At 43.4% G+C, this 13197-nt stretch overlaps 1 protein-coding gene across 1 annotated transcript in view; it reads left to right on the top strand.

Moving 5' to 3' along the window:
• PASD1 (PAS domain containing repressor 1) overlaps positions 1-13197 on the top strand; it is a 94134-nt gene that overhangs the window by 33546 nt on the left and 47391 nt on the right. The window contains exons 5-6 of the mRNA XM_060249404.1: positions 7189-7280; positions 8730-8819. Coding sequence (XP_060105387.1) covers positions 7189-7280; positions 8730-8819 — 182 coding nt within the window. The remainder of the gene's footprint in view (positions 1-7188; positions 7281-8729; positions 8820-13197) is intronic.

Below are 13197 nucleotides of genomic sequence, written 5' to 3'. Positions count from 1 at the left end.
TTTCATCAGCGCTGCCTTCGCACCATCCTCAACATCCACTGGAGTGACTTTGTGACCAACACTGAAGTCCTCAAGCGGGCGGAGGTTACCAGCATTGAGGCACTGCTGCTGAAGACGCAGCTGCGCTGGGCAGGGCATATTTCTAGGATGGAAAACCACCGCCTTCCCAAGATTGCCCTGTATGGCGAACTCTCCACCGGTCATCGAAATAGAGGGGCACCGAAGAAGAGGTACAAGGACTCCTTGAAGAAATCCCTTAGCACCTGTCACATCAACCATCACCAGTGGTCTGACCTAGCCTCAGATCGCAAAGCATGGAGGCACACATCCACCAGGCTGTCTCTTCCTTTGAGAACGCACACATAGCTGGTCTTGAGGACAAAAGGAGATTGAGGAAGAATCGCACTGCTACAGGACCAACCCTAAATCAGACTTTTCCCTGCAGCCGCTGTGGCCGGACCTGCCTGTCCCACATTGGTCTTGTCAGCCACCAGCGAGCCTGCAGCAAACATGGACTATTGCACCCTTCTTAAATCTTCGTTTGCGAAGCCAAGCCGAGAGAGAGAGACTACCTAACTTGGACTGGGAACCATGAACATCAGTTAGGTAAACATTTGTGTGGTATACACTAATCTATTCACACTAGTGCTTTGCATATTCCAAATGTGCACCCTTATATAAATGTAACTAGTAGAATGTTAGCACTGCATTTGCATATGACTAGAACTGATTCATAGCTATGGGGTTTATGTACATCCTCCTGCATGTTTGGGTGATAATAACCAAAGATTATCTCTGGTCACTGCTTAGGGACAGATTCTTAACTTCATGTAAGCAAAACTCAGCAGTTGCTTGTGGAACAGCATCCAAAAGTGATATATACTGTGGTTTTATCTTTTGGAATCCATATCAGTTCCTGATATATTGAAGATGGTTATGTTAAACAAATTCAAGATACTTTCATGCTCCCCATTTCTGCATGCACTGAGTCCAGGAGCGGTGCACCACTGAAGAAGAGAACATTGAAGATTTATGAAATTTTTGTAATACCTTTATTTACCAGTATAGAAGTCATACACAGGCAGAGGCAAAGAAGTACTCTAACACTGCAGCAGATCAGCTATCACATCAGATCCCTGAGAAAGGGAGACAGATCTTATGCCCCTGGCGCTCTGTCTGTCTGTCTGCATTCAGATGTTGTAATAAACCAAAGTTTATAAATTTGATTAAACTCCTTTGGTGTGATGTTTGAATGCAGGCTACCCAACATACTGTGATTTATTGGTGGATACTGGGATTCTAAAGGAGCCCCGTGGTACAGAGTGGTAAGCTGCAGTACTACAGTCCAAGCTCTGCTCACAACCTGAGTTTGATCCCAGTGGAAGCTGGATTTAGGTAGCCGACTCAAGGTTGACTTAGCCTTCCATCCTTCTGATATTAGTAAAAGGAGTACCCAGCTTGCTGGGGGGAAAGTGTAGATGACTGGGGAAGGCAATGGTATACCACCCCATAAAAAGTCTGCCAAGAAAATGTCATGATGTGGCATGATCCCATGGGTTAGTAAAGAGTTGATGCTTGCACAGGGGACTACCTTTACCTTTTCACTGGGATTCTCAACCACAGATCGTAAAGTAGGAAGCACTATGGAACCAGGCTGCTGGCGCTTAAAATCAAAAAGGTGGCAGAGCAGTTTTTAAACTAAATCTTGGGGAAAAGCTGACAGATGAAATGTCTCTGGTTTGGGAGTACTCATCTCAAAGAGATGAAGGGTTAGCTGTTACTTTTCTACCGGGTAATGGATCAGAATTGTCCACTGAGATGGTGACAAATAGTATGGACTGTCTGCCAAAGTCTCGAGACAGCAGGAGGAAGGTTGTGGGCTTACCTTGCCTGGGAAATTATAGATGTTTGTATACAAATGCCAGAAGTGTTCAAAGTAAAATTGGTGAGTTGGAATGCTTAGTGTTGGGGGAAAACATAGACATTGTGGGAATTTCAGAAACTTGGTGGAATGAGGAGAATCAGTGGGACACAGTGATTCCTGGATATAAGTTATATCGGAAGGATAGGGAGGGAAGGGTTGGAGGTGGGGTAAGGTAAGGTAAATTTATTTTTGTATCCCGCCCTCCCCCGCCGAAGGCAGGCTCGGGGCGGCTCACAGACATGGGACAACCATGATTTCAATAAAATACAATCGAGACAAAAGACAAATTAAAATACAATTAAATTACCGTTATAGATTAGGTTAAAATAGATAAAACAGCTGTTATAAGTTAATAGTTAAGGTGCTACAGTTCACAGTCATGTATAAGATGGCTAGATGGCTAAAAGTCAATTTAGCCGGGTTCTATCTTGAAAGCAAGCTGAAAGAGGATGGTTTTGCAAGCCCTGCGGAACTGATTCAAGTCCCGCAGGGCTCGCACCACCTCTGGAAGTTGATTCCACCATCGGGGGGCCATTGCTGAAAAGGCTTGCTCCCTCGTTGTTTTCAATCTAGCCTCTCTTGGCCCAGGGATTTTTAAAAGGTTTTGAGAACTAGATCTCAGTGCTCTCTGGGGAACATATGGGGAGAGGCGGTCCCTAAGGTAGGCAGGTCCTCGGCCATATAGGTCTTTAAAGGTAATAACCAGCACCTTATAGCGAACACGATACACAACCGGCAGCCAGTGCAGGTCCCGCAGCCCAGGCTGCATGTGTTCCCACCGAGGTAGTCCCACCAACAGCCTGGCCGCCGCGTTCTGCACTACCTGCAGTTTCCGCGTTTGGTATAAGGGCAGCCCCATGTAGAGGGCATTACAGTAGTCTAGCCTCGAGGTGACCGTTGCGTGGATCACAGTTGCCAGGTCGCTACGCTCCAAGAAGGGAGCCAACTGCCTCGCCCTCTTGAGATGAAAGAAGGCGGATTTAGCAGTGGCAGCTATCTGGGCCTCCATTGATAAGGAGGACTCCAGGGTGGCTCTGTATTTCAGAGAGGGTATATAGTCCAGTAAGACTGAAGTCAGAGAATTAGATTCCCTTCTAGAAATGTTTTGGGTCGAAATAGAGGGCCCAAAAGGAAATTTAACTATGGGAGTTTGTTATCGCCCACCAAAGCAAAAGATAGAGGACGATTATAATATGATGGGAGGATTAAAGATAGTGGCTAAATGTCATAATAGGTGATTTTAACTACCGGCAGATTGATTGGGTCAATATGTGTTCTGGTCGAGAGAAAGAGATTGAGTTTCTAGACACTCTCAATGACTGTGCTATGGATCAGATGATCACAGAACCTACCAGGGGCGATCCTGGATTTGGTCCTAAGTAATGCCCAAGATTTGGTGAGAGATGTAAAAGTGGTTGCATCGCTTGGGAGCAGTGACCATAACGTTATTGATTTCACCATTTGTATAAATAGGGAGTTGCCCCAAAAGACCAGCACAACCACGTTTAACTTTAAAAGGGGTAAATTCTCTGAGATGAGGAGGCATGTGCAGAGGAAACTGAAAGGAAAGGTAAATACAGTCAAAACCCTTGGGGAAGCTTGGAGGCTATTTAAAACTACTATCCTAGAAGCTCAGATAAAATATATACCACAGGAAAGGCACAAGCAGGTATAAGAAAAGCCCTGCATGGTTAACAAACAAAGTAATGGAAGCTGTAAAAGGTAAGAAGGATTCCTTTAAGCAGTGGAAAGCTAGTCCAAGTGAGATTAAAAAAAAGGGAACACAGGCTGAGGCAAATCAAATGCAAGACTGTGATCAGGCAGGCAAAAAGGGACTATGAGGAGCATATTGCAAAAAACATAAAGACCAACAATAAAAATTTCTTCAAATATATTAGAAGCAGGAAACCAGCCAGGGAGGCAGTGGGGCCCTTGGATGACCAAGGGGTAAAAGGATTACTGAAGGAGGATAGGGAAATGACTGAGAAGCTGAATGCATATTTTGCCTCCGTCTTCACTGTGGAAGATGAGAAGTGTTTGCCCGCTCCAGAACCACTAATTTTGGAAGGGGTGTTGAAAGACCTGAGTCAGATTGAGATGACAAGAGAGGAGGTTCTACAACTGATTGACGAATTAAAAACTAATAAGTCACCAGGTCCGGATGGCATACATCCAAGAGTTCTGAAAGAACTCAAAGGTGAACTTCTGGATCTCCTGACAAAAATATGTAATCTTTCATTGAAATCTGCCTCCGTTCCTGAGGACTGGAAGGTAGCAAATGTCACCCCCATCTTTAAAAAGGGTTCTAGAGGAGATCCGGGAAACTACAGGCCAGTCAGTCTGACTTCAATACCGGGAAAGTTGGTAGAAACCATTATCAATGAATGAGTGGACACATTGATGAAGATAAGTTACTAAGGAAGACTCAGCATGGGTTCTGTAAGGGGAGATCTTGCCTCACTAACCTGTTACAGTTCTTTGAGGGGGTGAACAAACATGTGGACAAAGGGGACACAATAGATGTTGTTTACCTTGACTTCCAGAAAGCTTTTGATAAAGTTCCTCATCAAAGGCTCCTTAGTAAGCTCAAGAGTCATGGAGTAAAATGACAGGTCCTTTTGTGGATCAAAAACTGTCTAATTAATAGGAAGCAGAGAGTGAGTGTAAATGGGCAGTCTTTGCAGTGGAGAACGGTAAGCAGTGGGGTGCCGCAGGGCTCAATACTGGATCCCATGCTCTTTAACTTGTTCATTAATGATTTGGAGTTGGGAGTAAGCAGTGAAATGGCCAAGTTTGCAGATGACACTAAATTGTTCAGGGTGGTGAGAACCAGAGAGGATTGTGAGGCACTCCAAAGGGATCTGTTGAGACTGGGTGAGTGGGCATCAATGTGGCAGATGTTCAACATGGCCAAGTGCAAAGTAATGCACATTGGGGCCAAAAATCCCAGCTACAAATAAAAGTTGATGGGGTGTGAACTGGCAGAGACTGACCAAGAGAGAGATCTTGGGGTCATGATAGATAACTCACTGAAAATGTCAAGACAGTGCGCGGTTGCAATAAAAAAGGCCAACGCCATGCTGGGAATTATTAGGAAGGGAATTGAAAACAAATCAGCCAGTATCATAATGTCCCTGTATAAATCGATGGTGCAGTCTCATTTGGAACACTGTGTACAATTTTGGTCACCACACCTCAAAAAGGATATTATAGCATGGGTTGTGTGTGTGGATATGCCCTTCAGGCCTGCGCAGAGGAATTTTTTAGGTGAAGCGCAGTGTGCGCGGTACTGGCTCCACCCTTTCACCTGGGGGTCATCTGCCATGGCCCAGTAAGCCGGGACGCCGGCAGCGAATCCTCCAGGTGGTAGGTGTTACATTAACGAGCTCTATCTGCCCGGGTTTGATGTTAGAGTTTTCCTTCTCTTAGGCTGGCGAGGTTGGTGGGCCCAGCCTGCCCATCCGGTTATACCGCCGGACATTCGGTCGCACCATGACGTAGCAAACTCTGTGAAAACGGGGGGGACCAGCGAGAAGGTGTTGCTATGGATGCAGTAATGCAGAAGAGGCCATTGCAGTGACCATCTGCCAGGCATAGCCAGACAGTGACCACGCGGCGTTCACTACACCGGGAGAGGAGAGGCTATGTATTGCGCATGCACTTTCCCTGGGGGGGTAGGATTCCTAGAGGGAGCCCACCCCCCACCCCCCCCTATAGCATGGGAAAAGTCCAGAAAAGGGCAACTAGAATGATTAAAGGTTATCCCTATGAAGAAAGGTTAAAACGCTTAGGGCTCTTTAGCTTGGAGGAACGTCGACTGCAGGGTGACGTGATAGAAGTTTACAAGATTATGCATGGGATGGAGAAAGTAGAGAAAGAAGTACTTTTCTCCCTTTCTCACAATACAAGAACTCGTGGGCATTCGATGAAATTGCTGAGCAGACAGGTTAAAAAGGATAAAAGGAAATACTTCTTTACCCAAAGGGTGATTAACATGTGGAATTCACTGCCACAGGAGGTGGTGGCGGCTACAAGCATAGCCAGCTTCAAGAGGGGATTGGATAAAAATATGGAACTGAGGTTCATCATTGGTTATTTGCCACAGTATATTACTGGAACTGTCTGGGGCAGTGATGCTCTGTATTCTTGGTGCTTGGGGGGGGGGTGCAAAATGGAAGAGCTTCTAGACCCACTTGTGAACCTCCTGATGGCACTTGGGTTTGGGGGGGGGGTTGGCCTCTGTGTGACACAGAGTGTTGGACTGGATGGGCCATTGGCCTGATCCAACATGGCTTCTCTTATGTTCTTATTAAGCACAGACCAACAGAAAGTCTTGGAACATCAGCTTTATTCGGCTATTTGATTGTGCTTTCTAAGGATTCCAGCTCCTTCCTTACCTCTGTGTGCCCCCTCTAGTGATGACTGATCAAACAGGAATGTGATTCCCAGTCCTTCAAAAAGGGGAAATGTAAAAGGCAGTGCAATGGCAGGAAAGAAAGGCAATCTGTTTTGTTTCAGAGTACAGTTTAGGGGATGCACTTAAATGGCTGGGCAATGAAGGGATGAGGAAGGGTGGCTAAAGACTGGTGAAAGATAAAGAAAGGAAAAGGGCTGTGAAAGATTCAGAAATTCATTAATGCAGCTAAGACAGGAAGGGGAGACTGATGATCCTTAGAGAAGAACTGGGAAGAATAGGCTCGCTTCTCCTAGTCATCTTCTCCTTTGCCATTTCCCTTCTATTTATTGCTGCTAACTAATAATAAGCAGGCTGCTTATGTTGTGAGGTTTTGCCAGTAAGCTGGTGATGCAAGCTTAATTGCATCTGGGATTCCCTCAATTGCATCTGGGAATTCTGTTTTGAGGCTGGAAAAGAAGAAGATAGCTGATGAATTTATGAACAAACTATGGTCAGCTATGTACATTTGTTATCAACCTGGATTCATGCACAAACTGTGACTTAAACAAATCATAGCTTGTTTGAATGTACCATCTGTCTGCAAAACACAAACCTGCTGTTTCTCTTGCTCTCTGTCTGGTGCACACAAATATACAATGTCACCTTCCCATAGCTGGAAGGAGCTCCTTCTCCTGCCTAGTTAATAGAGCTATTAGGAGACAATCTTTTAACAGTACCTACTGAGGAACATTAACATTCTTGGACATAGGGCCTGATGTCCAGCAGCAGTTTAGGCCAAGTGAACTTCCAGCCATCAAACCCACAACAGTGTTATCTGACTAGATTTTGTTGTTGTTATTCTTTTCAGAAATCACAGCACAGACAGAGGCCTGTGAGATTAGACAAGACTGGAAGCCTTCGTTTCTTAGCAATGAGGAGTTCACTCAGTTGATGTTAGAGGTAAGATGGAAAGAAAATCATTCAGTCTAGGAGTGGATGGACAACAACCAAAGATGTTCAGTGCTTTATTTTTTTTTTTTGCCATCTGATCTTTTGACTCACTGCTTTCTGAAAGCTGTTAGAACACCCAATCTTGTTTAACATACAATGTCATCTGCCAATAGCTTTGTACCTGTGACAGCTTAGCTTCTATTTCATTGTTCAGTCATGCTGATGAAAATGGACAAAAATTCATGTCAGAGAGTTAGGCAGCTCAAAGCTTGGCTGAAGATGGAGGATAGGATTCGAAATACCATTCCTTCTCCTCCAAACCTCACTGGATCTTGATATTATGGCAATATATAAATACTCACACAGCACTTTTTCTGCTATTGTAAGAATTATCATGAATTCATGAATTGTGTGTGAAATGGGAGCCTGTACATTCAGAATTCCAGATTAGAAGTGTTTGGATATTCTCTTTGTAAGCATAGTTAGCGGGGAGGGTGGGTGGGGGGGGGAGAGAAGCACATTTTTAAATACCAGAGTGAAGTGTTTCCAGTTCAGCTGCTTTGTTTTGGGTTTTAGCCATAAAAGAAATTGCATTACATGTTCAAAGCAAGATTTCCCATCATTTGTGTACAATTTCCTGTTTCTGCTTTAACTACCGATGTTTAAGGGTGTGCACTGGCCCACAATTGCAGTATCTCCATTATTTCCTTCTCGTGGAGATGTGGTGACTCAACCTTCTTTGGAAAAATCCGTTTATTCTCGCATCTGCAACTGCCTCTTGCTGAACGAGTCAATCTGTTGCAGTTCAATCAAAATATACTCCTGCTTAAGAAGCGACAAGCTTTTCACGGACCTCACTTCCAGGGAATATTTTAATGCTCAATAAATAATAATGGAACTCCTCTGCTGCCTGGAGATCATTCTGATCCTTTGTTTTACTGTTCTTTTAATAATCTCCTTTCCAGATGAAAGGCAAAATATATGAGTAAGTAGGAAACAAATGGGAGCTAGGAAGGAATTCTAGATACCACCCCCACACTGCTCATTTTGGCTTCCTGCTGAATGCATTACAGTGCTGAAAAACAGTGCAGTAAATATGTGAAGGAACCAAGATTGCTGCTCTGTCTAGACCACTGTAGTCTGATTTGTCTGGCAGTGGCCTTTCCATGTTTCTGAGTTTTCCAGCTCTTCTAACTAGACAACTAAATATGCCTGAAATAATCCTAATATTGTGCTCCCATACACACTCTCTTAGAAAAAAAGCTCCAATGAACTCAGTGGGATTTACTTCTAAGTAAAGATGTGTATGATTATGCTATGTAGCTGCAGTCCTGAAAATGTGAAAGTTTTGCTTTGGTTCGACTAACATCAGTGGGATTACTTCCAGTACAATTGGGTTTGAGATCTGAATGAAAGTAACTTTCACTCCTCTAAATATTCCTTTCCCCCCCCCTGTAGGCATTAGATGGATTTCTCATTGCACTAACCACTGATGGGATTATTATTTATGTATCTGATAGTGTCTCTTCTCTTCTTGGGCATTTACCGGTAAGTTCTAGCCAATATAATGTTTTAAAAATATTTGTATCCTTGTTGTTTAGTTGCACAATCGAGTCTGACTCTTCGTGACCCATGGACCACATCATGCCTGGCCCTTCTATCTTCCACTGTCCTCCTAAGTTCACTCAAATTCATGTTCGTTGCATCGATAACACTGTCTAACCATCTCATCTTTTGCTTCTCGTCCCCTTCTTCTTTTACCTTCAATCTTTCCCAGCATCAGGGGCTTCTCCAGTGAGTGCTTCCTTCTCATTTGGTGACCAAAGTAGTTGAGCTCCCGTTTCAGTATCTGACATTCCAGGGAACAGTCAGGGTTGATTTCCTTTAGGACTGACTGATTTGATCTCCTTGCTGTTCAAGGGACTCTCAAGGGACTCTGTATCCTTAAGAGTGTCCAAATCAAAACCTGTGTTCAGATATTAGATACAAAGGGTTGATTCTGTATGCTCAAGAAAGGACTGTTTTAAACCTTGTAGGAGAGTATAAGAAAAGTTAAACTATACCCAAAGATTTCAATCTGCTTGCACAAGCTTGAGAACTGATTCAGGTGACTCCTGCTTCCAAGCTTGAGAACTGCTATATGACCTGTGTTACAGTGCTACACAAACCCATACACAAGTGTGGGCAGAACTGTGCTAGCAGCTATTCTGCTCACCGTGCTTTTGGTCCAACCCCATATTTATTTATATCCCATGTCCCTCAGCCAATTCTGGCTCTCAAGGCAGCTTATAAAATTTTAGATTTTGTATATAGTTATTAAAAACATAAATATATATTTTGCAGAACCAACTGCTAATAGTATCTTCAAATTAGCAAGGGGACGAAAAGGACAAACTCAAAATGCCTGCATAAATAAATACATTTTCCCCAGTTGCTGGAAATAAACTCAGTTTTGGATGGAGAATTGAAGAGAGGGCATCCCATAATTTGAGTCTCACAACTGGAGAGACCTTTTCTCCTGTTATTCTGTCTCACTTCTGATATTGGATGAGGAGAACTTAGCAGAAGTTCTTCAAATAAGGTTTCACAGATCTATTGCTGCCTGTGAGCAGACACCATCCTGTCCCCCCCCCTCAATGTTTTTAGGAAGCACCTGTAAGACCTGTTTAGCCAAAGAATTTAGCAGAGGGAATAAAGAATGTGTTTACCAGAAGCAATAGCGGCTGTGCCTTCAAGTCTCTGGAAAAGCTGTCATCTGCATTGCGAGCCACTGATATGCTTATGTCTGTTAATTTATACAGAATTGCTGTAGATGAAGTTGGCTGCTTTAAGGAGCCCCCCCCCCTACCTGTGCACGTGTGCAATGAACTACATGCTAGTGCACTTAGCACATTGGGGAGGGGGGCAGCAATCTAAATTCCATTCAGCCGTCCCTTTCCGTTTACTTCCATCTTAGCTTAAAGGAGCTAGTGCTGTGAGAAGGAGGATAAAAACATGCCATCAAGTCGCAGCTGATTCATGGCAACTCCATCTGGGGATTCTTAAATAATCACTTGTATGTTAGAATTTTGGTTGGGATCACATATTAGGAAGCTAGTGCATTAATTCTTAATAGTTGGAGCTCTGCTGGATGCTCTGCTCCATGTGGGCGCATATGTGTTGTTTCACCCATGTATATGGAAGATATTTCTCTAATTAAACTGTGCTCTCATGCAGGTTCTTCTCCCCAAAGAAATGCAGGCAGTTCAACAGGTTTTTGTGGAAGTGCACAGCTATCTCGTTTCTGAGGGTGCCTTTTAAACTTACCGCTTTTTATTTTGTGGCAAGAAAGCAGCTGTCAGTCCACACTTCCAGCAATGACAGTCAAGCCACATTCCACTTTGGTCTCTTTATATCACTCCCATTCCTCAGAATAGCTTTCACTCACTGATTCCAGAATCACAGTGTATATGTAATGTCGAAAAAACCACTGAATTCTATCCTGCTTATGATTTCTTTCCTTTTCCACTTCCGCAGTTTCTTTGCTAAATTCTACTGTGACAAAGCACTTTCTCCTTTGGTCTAATTCAGTGGTGCCCAGCAAGGTGTTAAAGAGTGCATGGAAGCCACCAGTGTGTTTCCTGGCACCCATTTCCATTTCCCTCAGAGCACCGCTTCCTCAGAGCAAAGAGCCAGTCTTGGCTTTCCTCTGCCTCTTTGATGCAAGAGATGCTTCAGAAGAGAACATTTAAAAACTACTTACTTCATCATAGGGTTCTTGGAGTGGAATATTCCAGCATTTGAAGTGGCACTTGTCCCAAAATTTCAGAAGTGTGCATTAGTTCAACAATATTGGGGGCTCAGGTCTAGTTGTGTTGATCTGGGAGACCTGAGTTCAAATTGTTTTTCTTCCATGACCTTGCTAGGTATTCTTGGACAGGTTAAACATTTAGCTTTAACTGTCATAAATAGCTTCTGAGGTATGAGGTAACTTTGTTTGTGGACTGTACCACTTCAGACTGTAAGATGGGGCTCATATGATTGAATGCCACATCACACACACCCATGCACACACCACTTCAGTTCACTTCAGATGCCTGAGTGAAGGATTTTAGCTTATCCTTCTCCCTGATATCAACATTTTATGTATGCAGGGAGTATTTTATTGTGGAGGAGCATTCTGTCACATCAGCATCTCTGTGCAGTCTGTAGTATACAGCCTTTGTTAACTGCTTTATGGAGCACCAGATTTGAGCTGTGCAGTCATTCTCTGGAGGATTATTTGAATACTTCAGAGGAATCATGACCTTAAAATGTTCCCCTGTAAGGTGTTTGTTTATTTAAAGTATTTCTATGCCACCTTTTGACCCAACCCCAGGGTCCTTAAGGTGACAAACATTAAAACATGTCAAACTTGAAAATAGCAGTTATACAAATATATATAAAACTTTAAAAACAGTTAAAATAAATAAATAGTAGCGACCTATGTCATGGGGCTTTGTGAGGAAGAGAGAAAGAAGGAAAGCAAAGTGGCTTGTACTATGATGCAATCTTTCCCCATGTTGCTTGTATATGTGTGTTAAGTGTTGTCAGGGTCGCTTCCGTCTTACAGCAATGCTATAAATTTATGATCTCCAAAATTTCCTATCATGAACAGTGTTGTTAAGGTCTTGCAAACTGAGGGCTGTGACTGCCTTTATTGAATCAGTCCATCATGTTGGGTCTTCTGTTTTCCAGCTGCCTTCAACTTTTCATAGCATTATTGTCTTTTCCAGTTATTTTTTTCTTTTCATAAAGTGACCAAAGTATGATAGCCTCAGTCATTTTAGTTTTTAGGAAGGGTTAATACATAAGCATTAATGAAGTCAATAGGATGGCACCAAATGTACTCTAAAAATGATATATAATAATCTTGTGTCTTATAAATGCTTTCTCTTTTTAAAAGTCTCCTTGCCTTGTAGACAGCTTAGAAGCGTGCATGTTCAGTCATTTCAAGGCACTGTTGAGCCATGACTTATATGTGTAAATGGTCCATCACAGATTTCACCTTGAAGATTCTGAATGATCCACCAGTCCAGTCCCAGTGTTTTAGAACAGAGATAATTTCACACATTCAGCCGGGGACCTTTAAGTACTGAGCAGCTTACAATGAGAGACCAAGTGATATATATGTGCATGTTGTGTATCATCCATTCTGCATATCTTGATAGTTCTGTATATTGCGATCATCAGTCTTCTGTGCAGTCCCAAGTGGAGACTGTTCATGAGCAGGCCTGCCATTGGATAGGTCTTTACAGATAAAAGCCTCCAGAGGGCACTGAGCACCCAAGTCAAAAGCTTGTTCCTGCCCAGGGACCACGTGCTCCTGTGCAGCAGCGCCCCCATACCCTCAGTTCCTCTTTTGTCACCAAAGGAGAAGGTAGTGTTTTCCAGCTACAGTTGAGAGGATTTCATCCAAATTCATTAAAGCTATGTTAGCTTCTGAGTCCCTTCCATGGCTCAGAAAGCCTTTTTCAAAAAGTGCTCCTGATGTGGAATGAAGATGACTCAAACTAACTAACATGACCTTTGTCTGTTCTGTTTGGGGGAAGGGCATAGTGTCTCCACATGTAAGGCCTGCCAGTGCTTCACCCCTAAAGTTCAGGGGAATAGAGTATCAAAACTTAAGGTAGCATTGTGTGAAAAAGCCCTTGAAGCCTCATAGCCTGTGTCTGGAGCCCAGAGAAAGCTCCAAATTTTGCATTTTCAGAATTGACTCATTCAACTCCATCTCCTGGATCTGTATCTCAGTGGATATAGTCATCTGGGTCATGCTCCCCTCAGGTTCATCGCACCTTGTGTGAACCTCCAGCTGAGAAGACTAAAGGAAAGACAAAGGAAAAGTGTAAATCAGCTCCACAGCAGAACGCTCCTATCTGCATTCCTGAGCCAACACCAACATTGCAGG

This window comes from Heteronotia binoei, chromosome 11 (assembly GCF_032191835.1).
Source record: "Heteronotia binoei isolate CCM8104 ecotype False Entrance Well chromosome 11, APGP_CSIRO_Hbin_v1, whole genome shotgun sequence".
Taxonomy (NCBI): Eukaryota; Metazoa; Chordata; class Lepidosauria; order Squamata; family Gekkonidae; genus Heteronotia; species Heteronotia binoei.
Note: the sequence above shows the minus strand (reverse complement) of the source record. Positions and strands in the feature narration are given on the sequence as shown.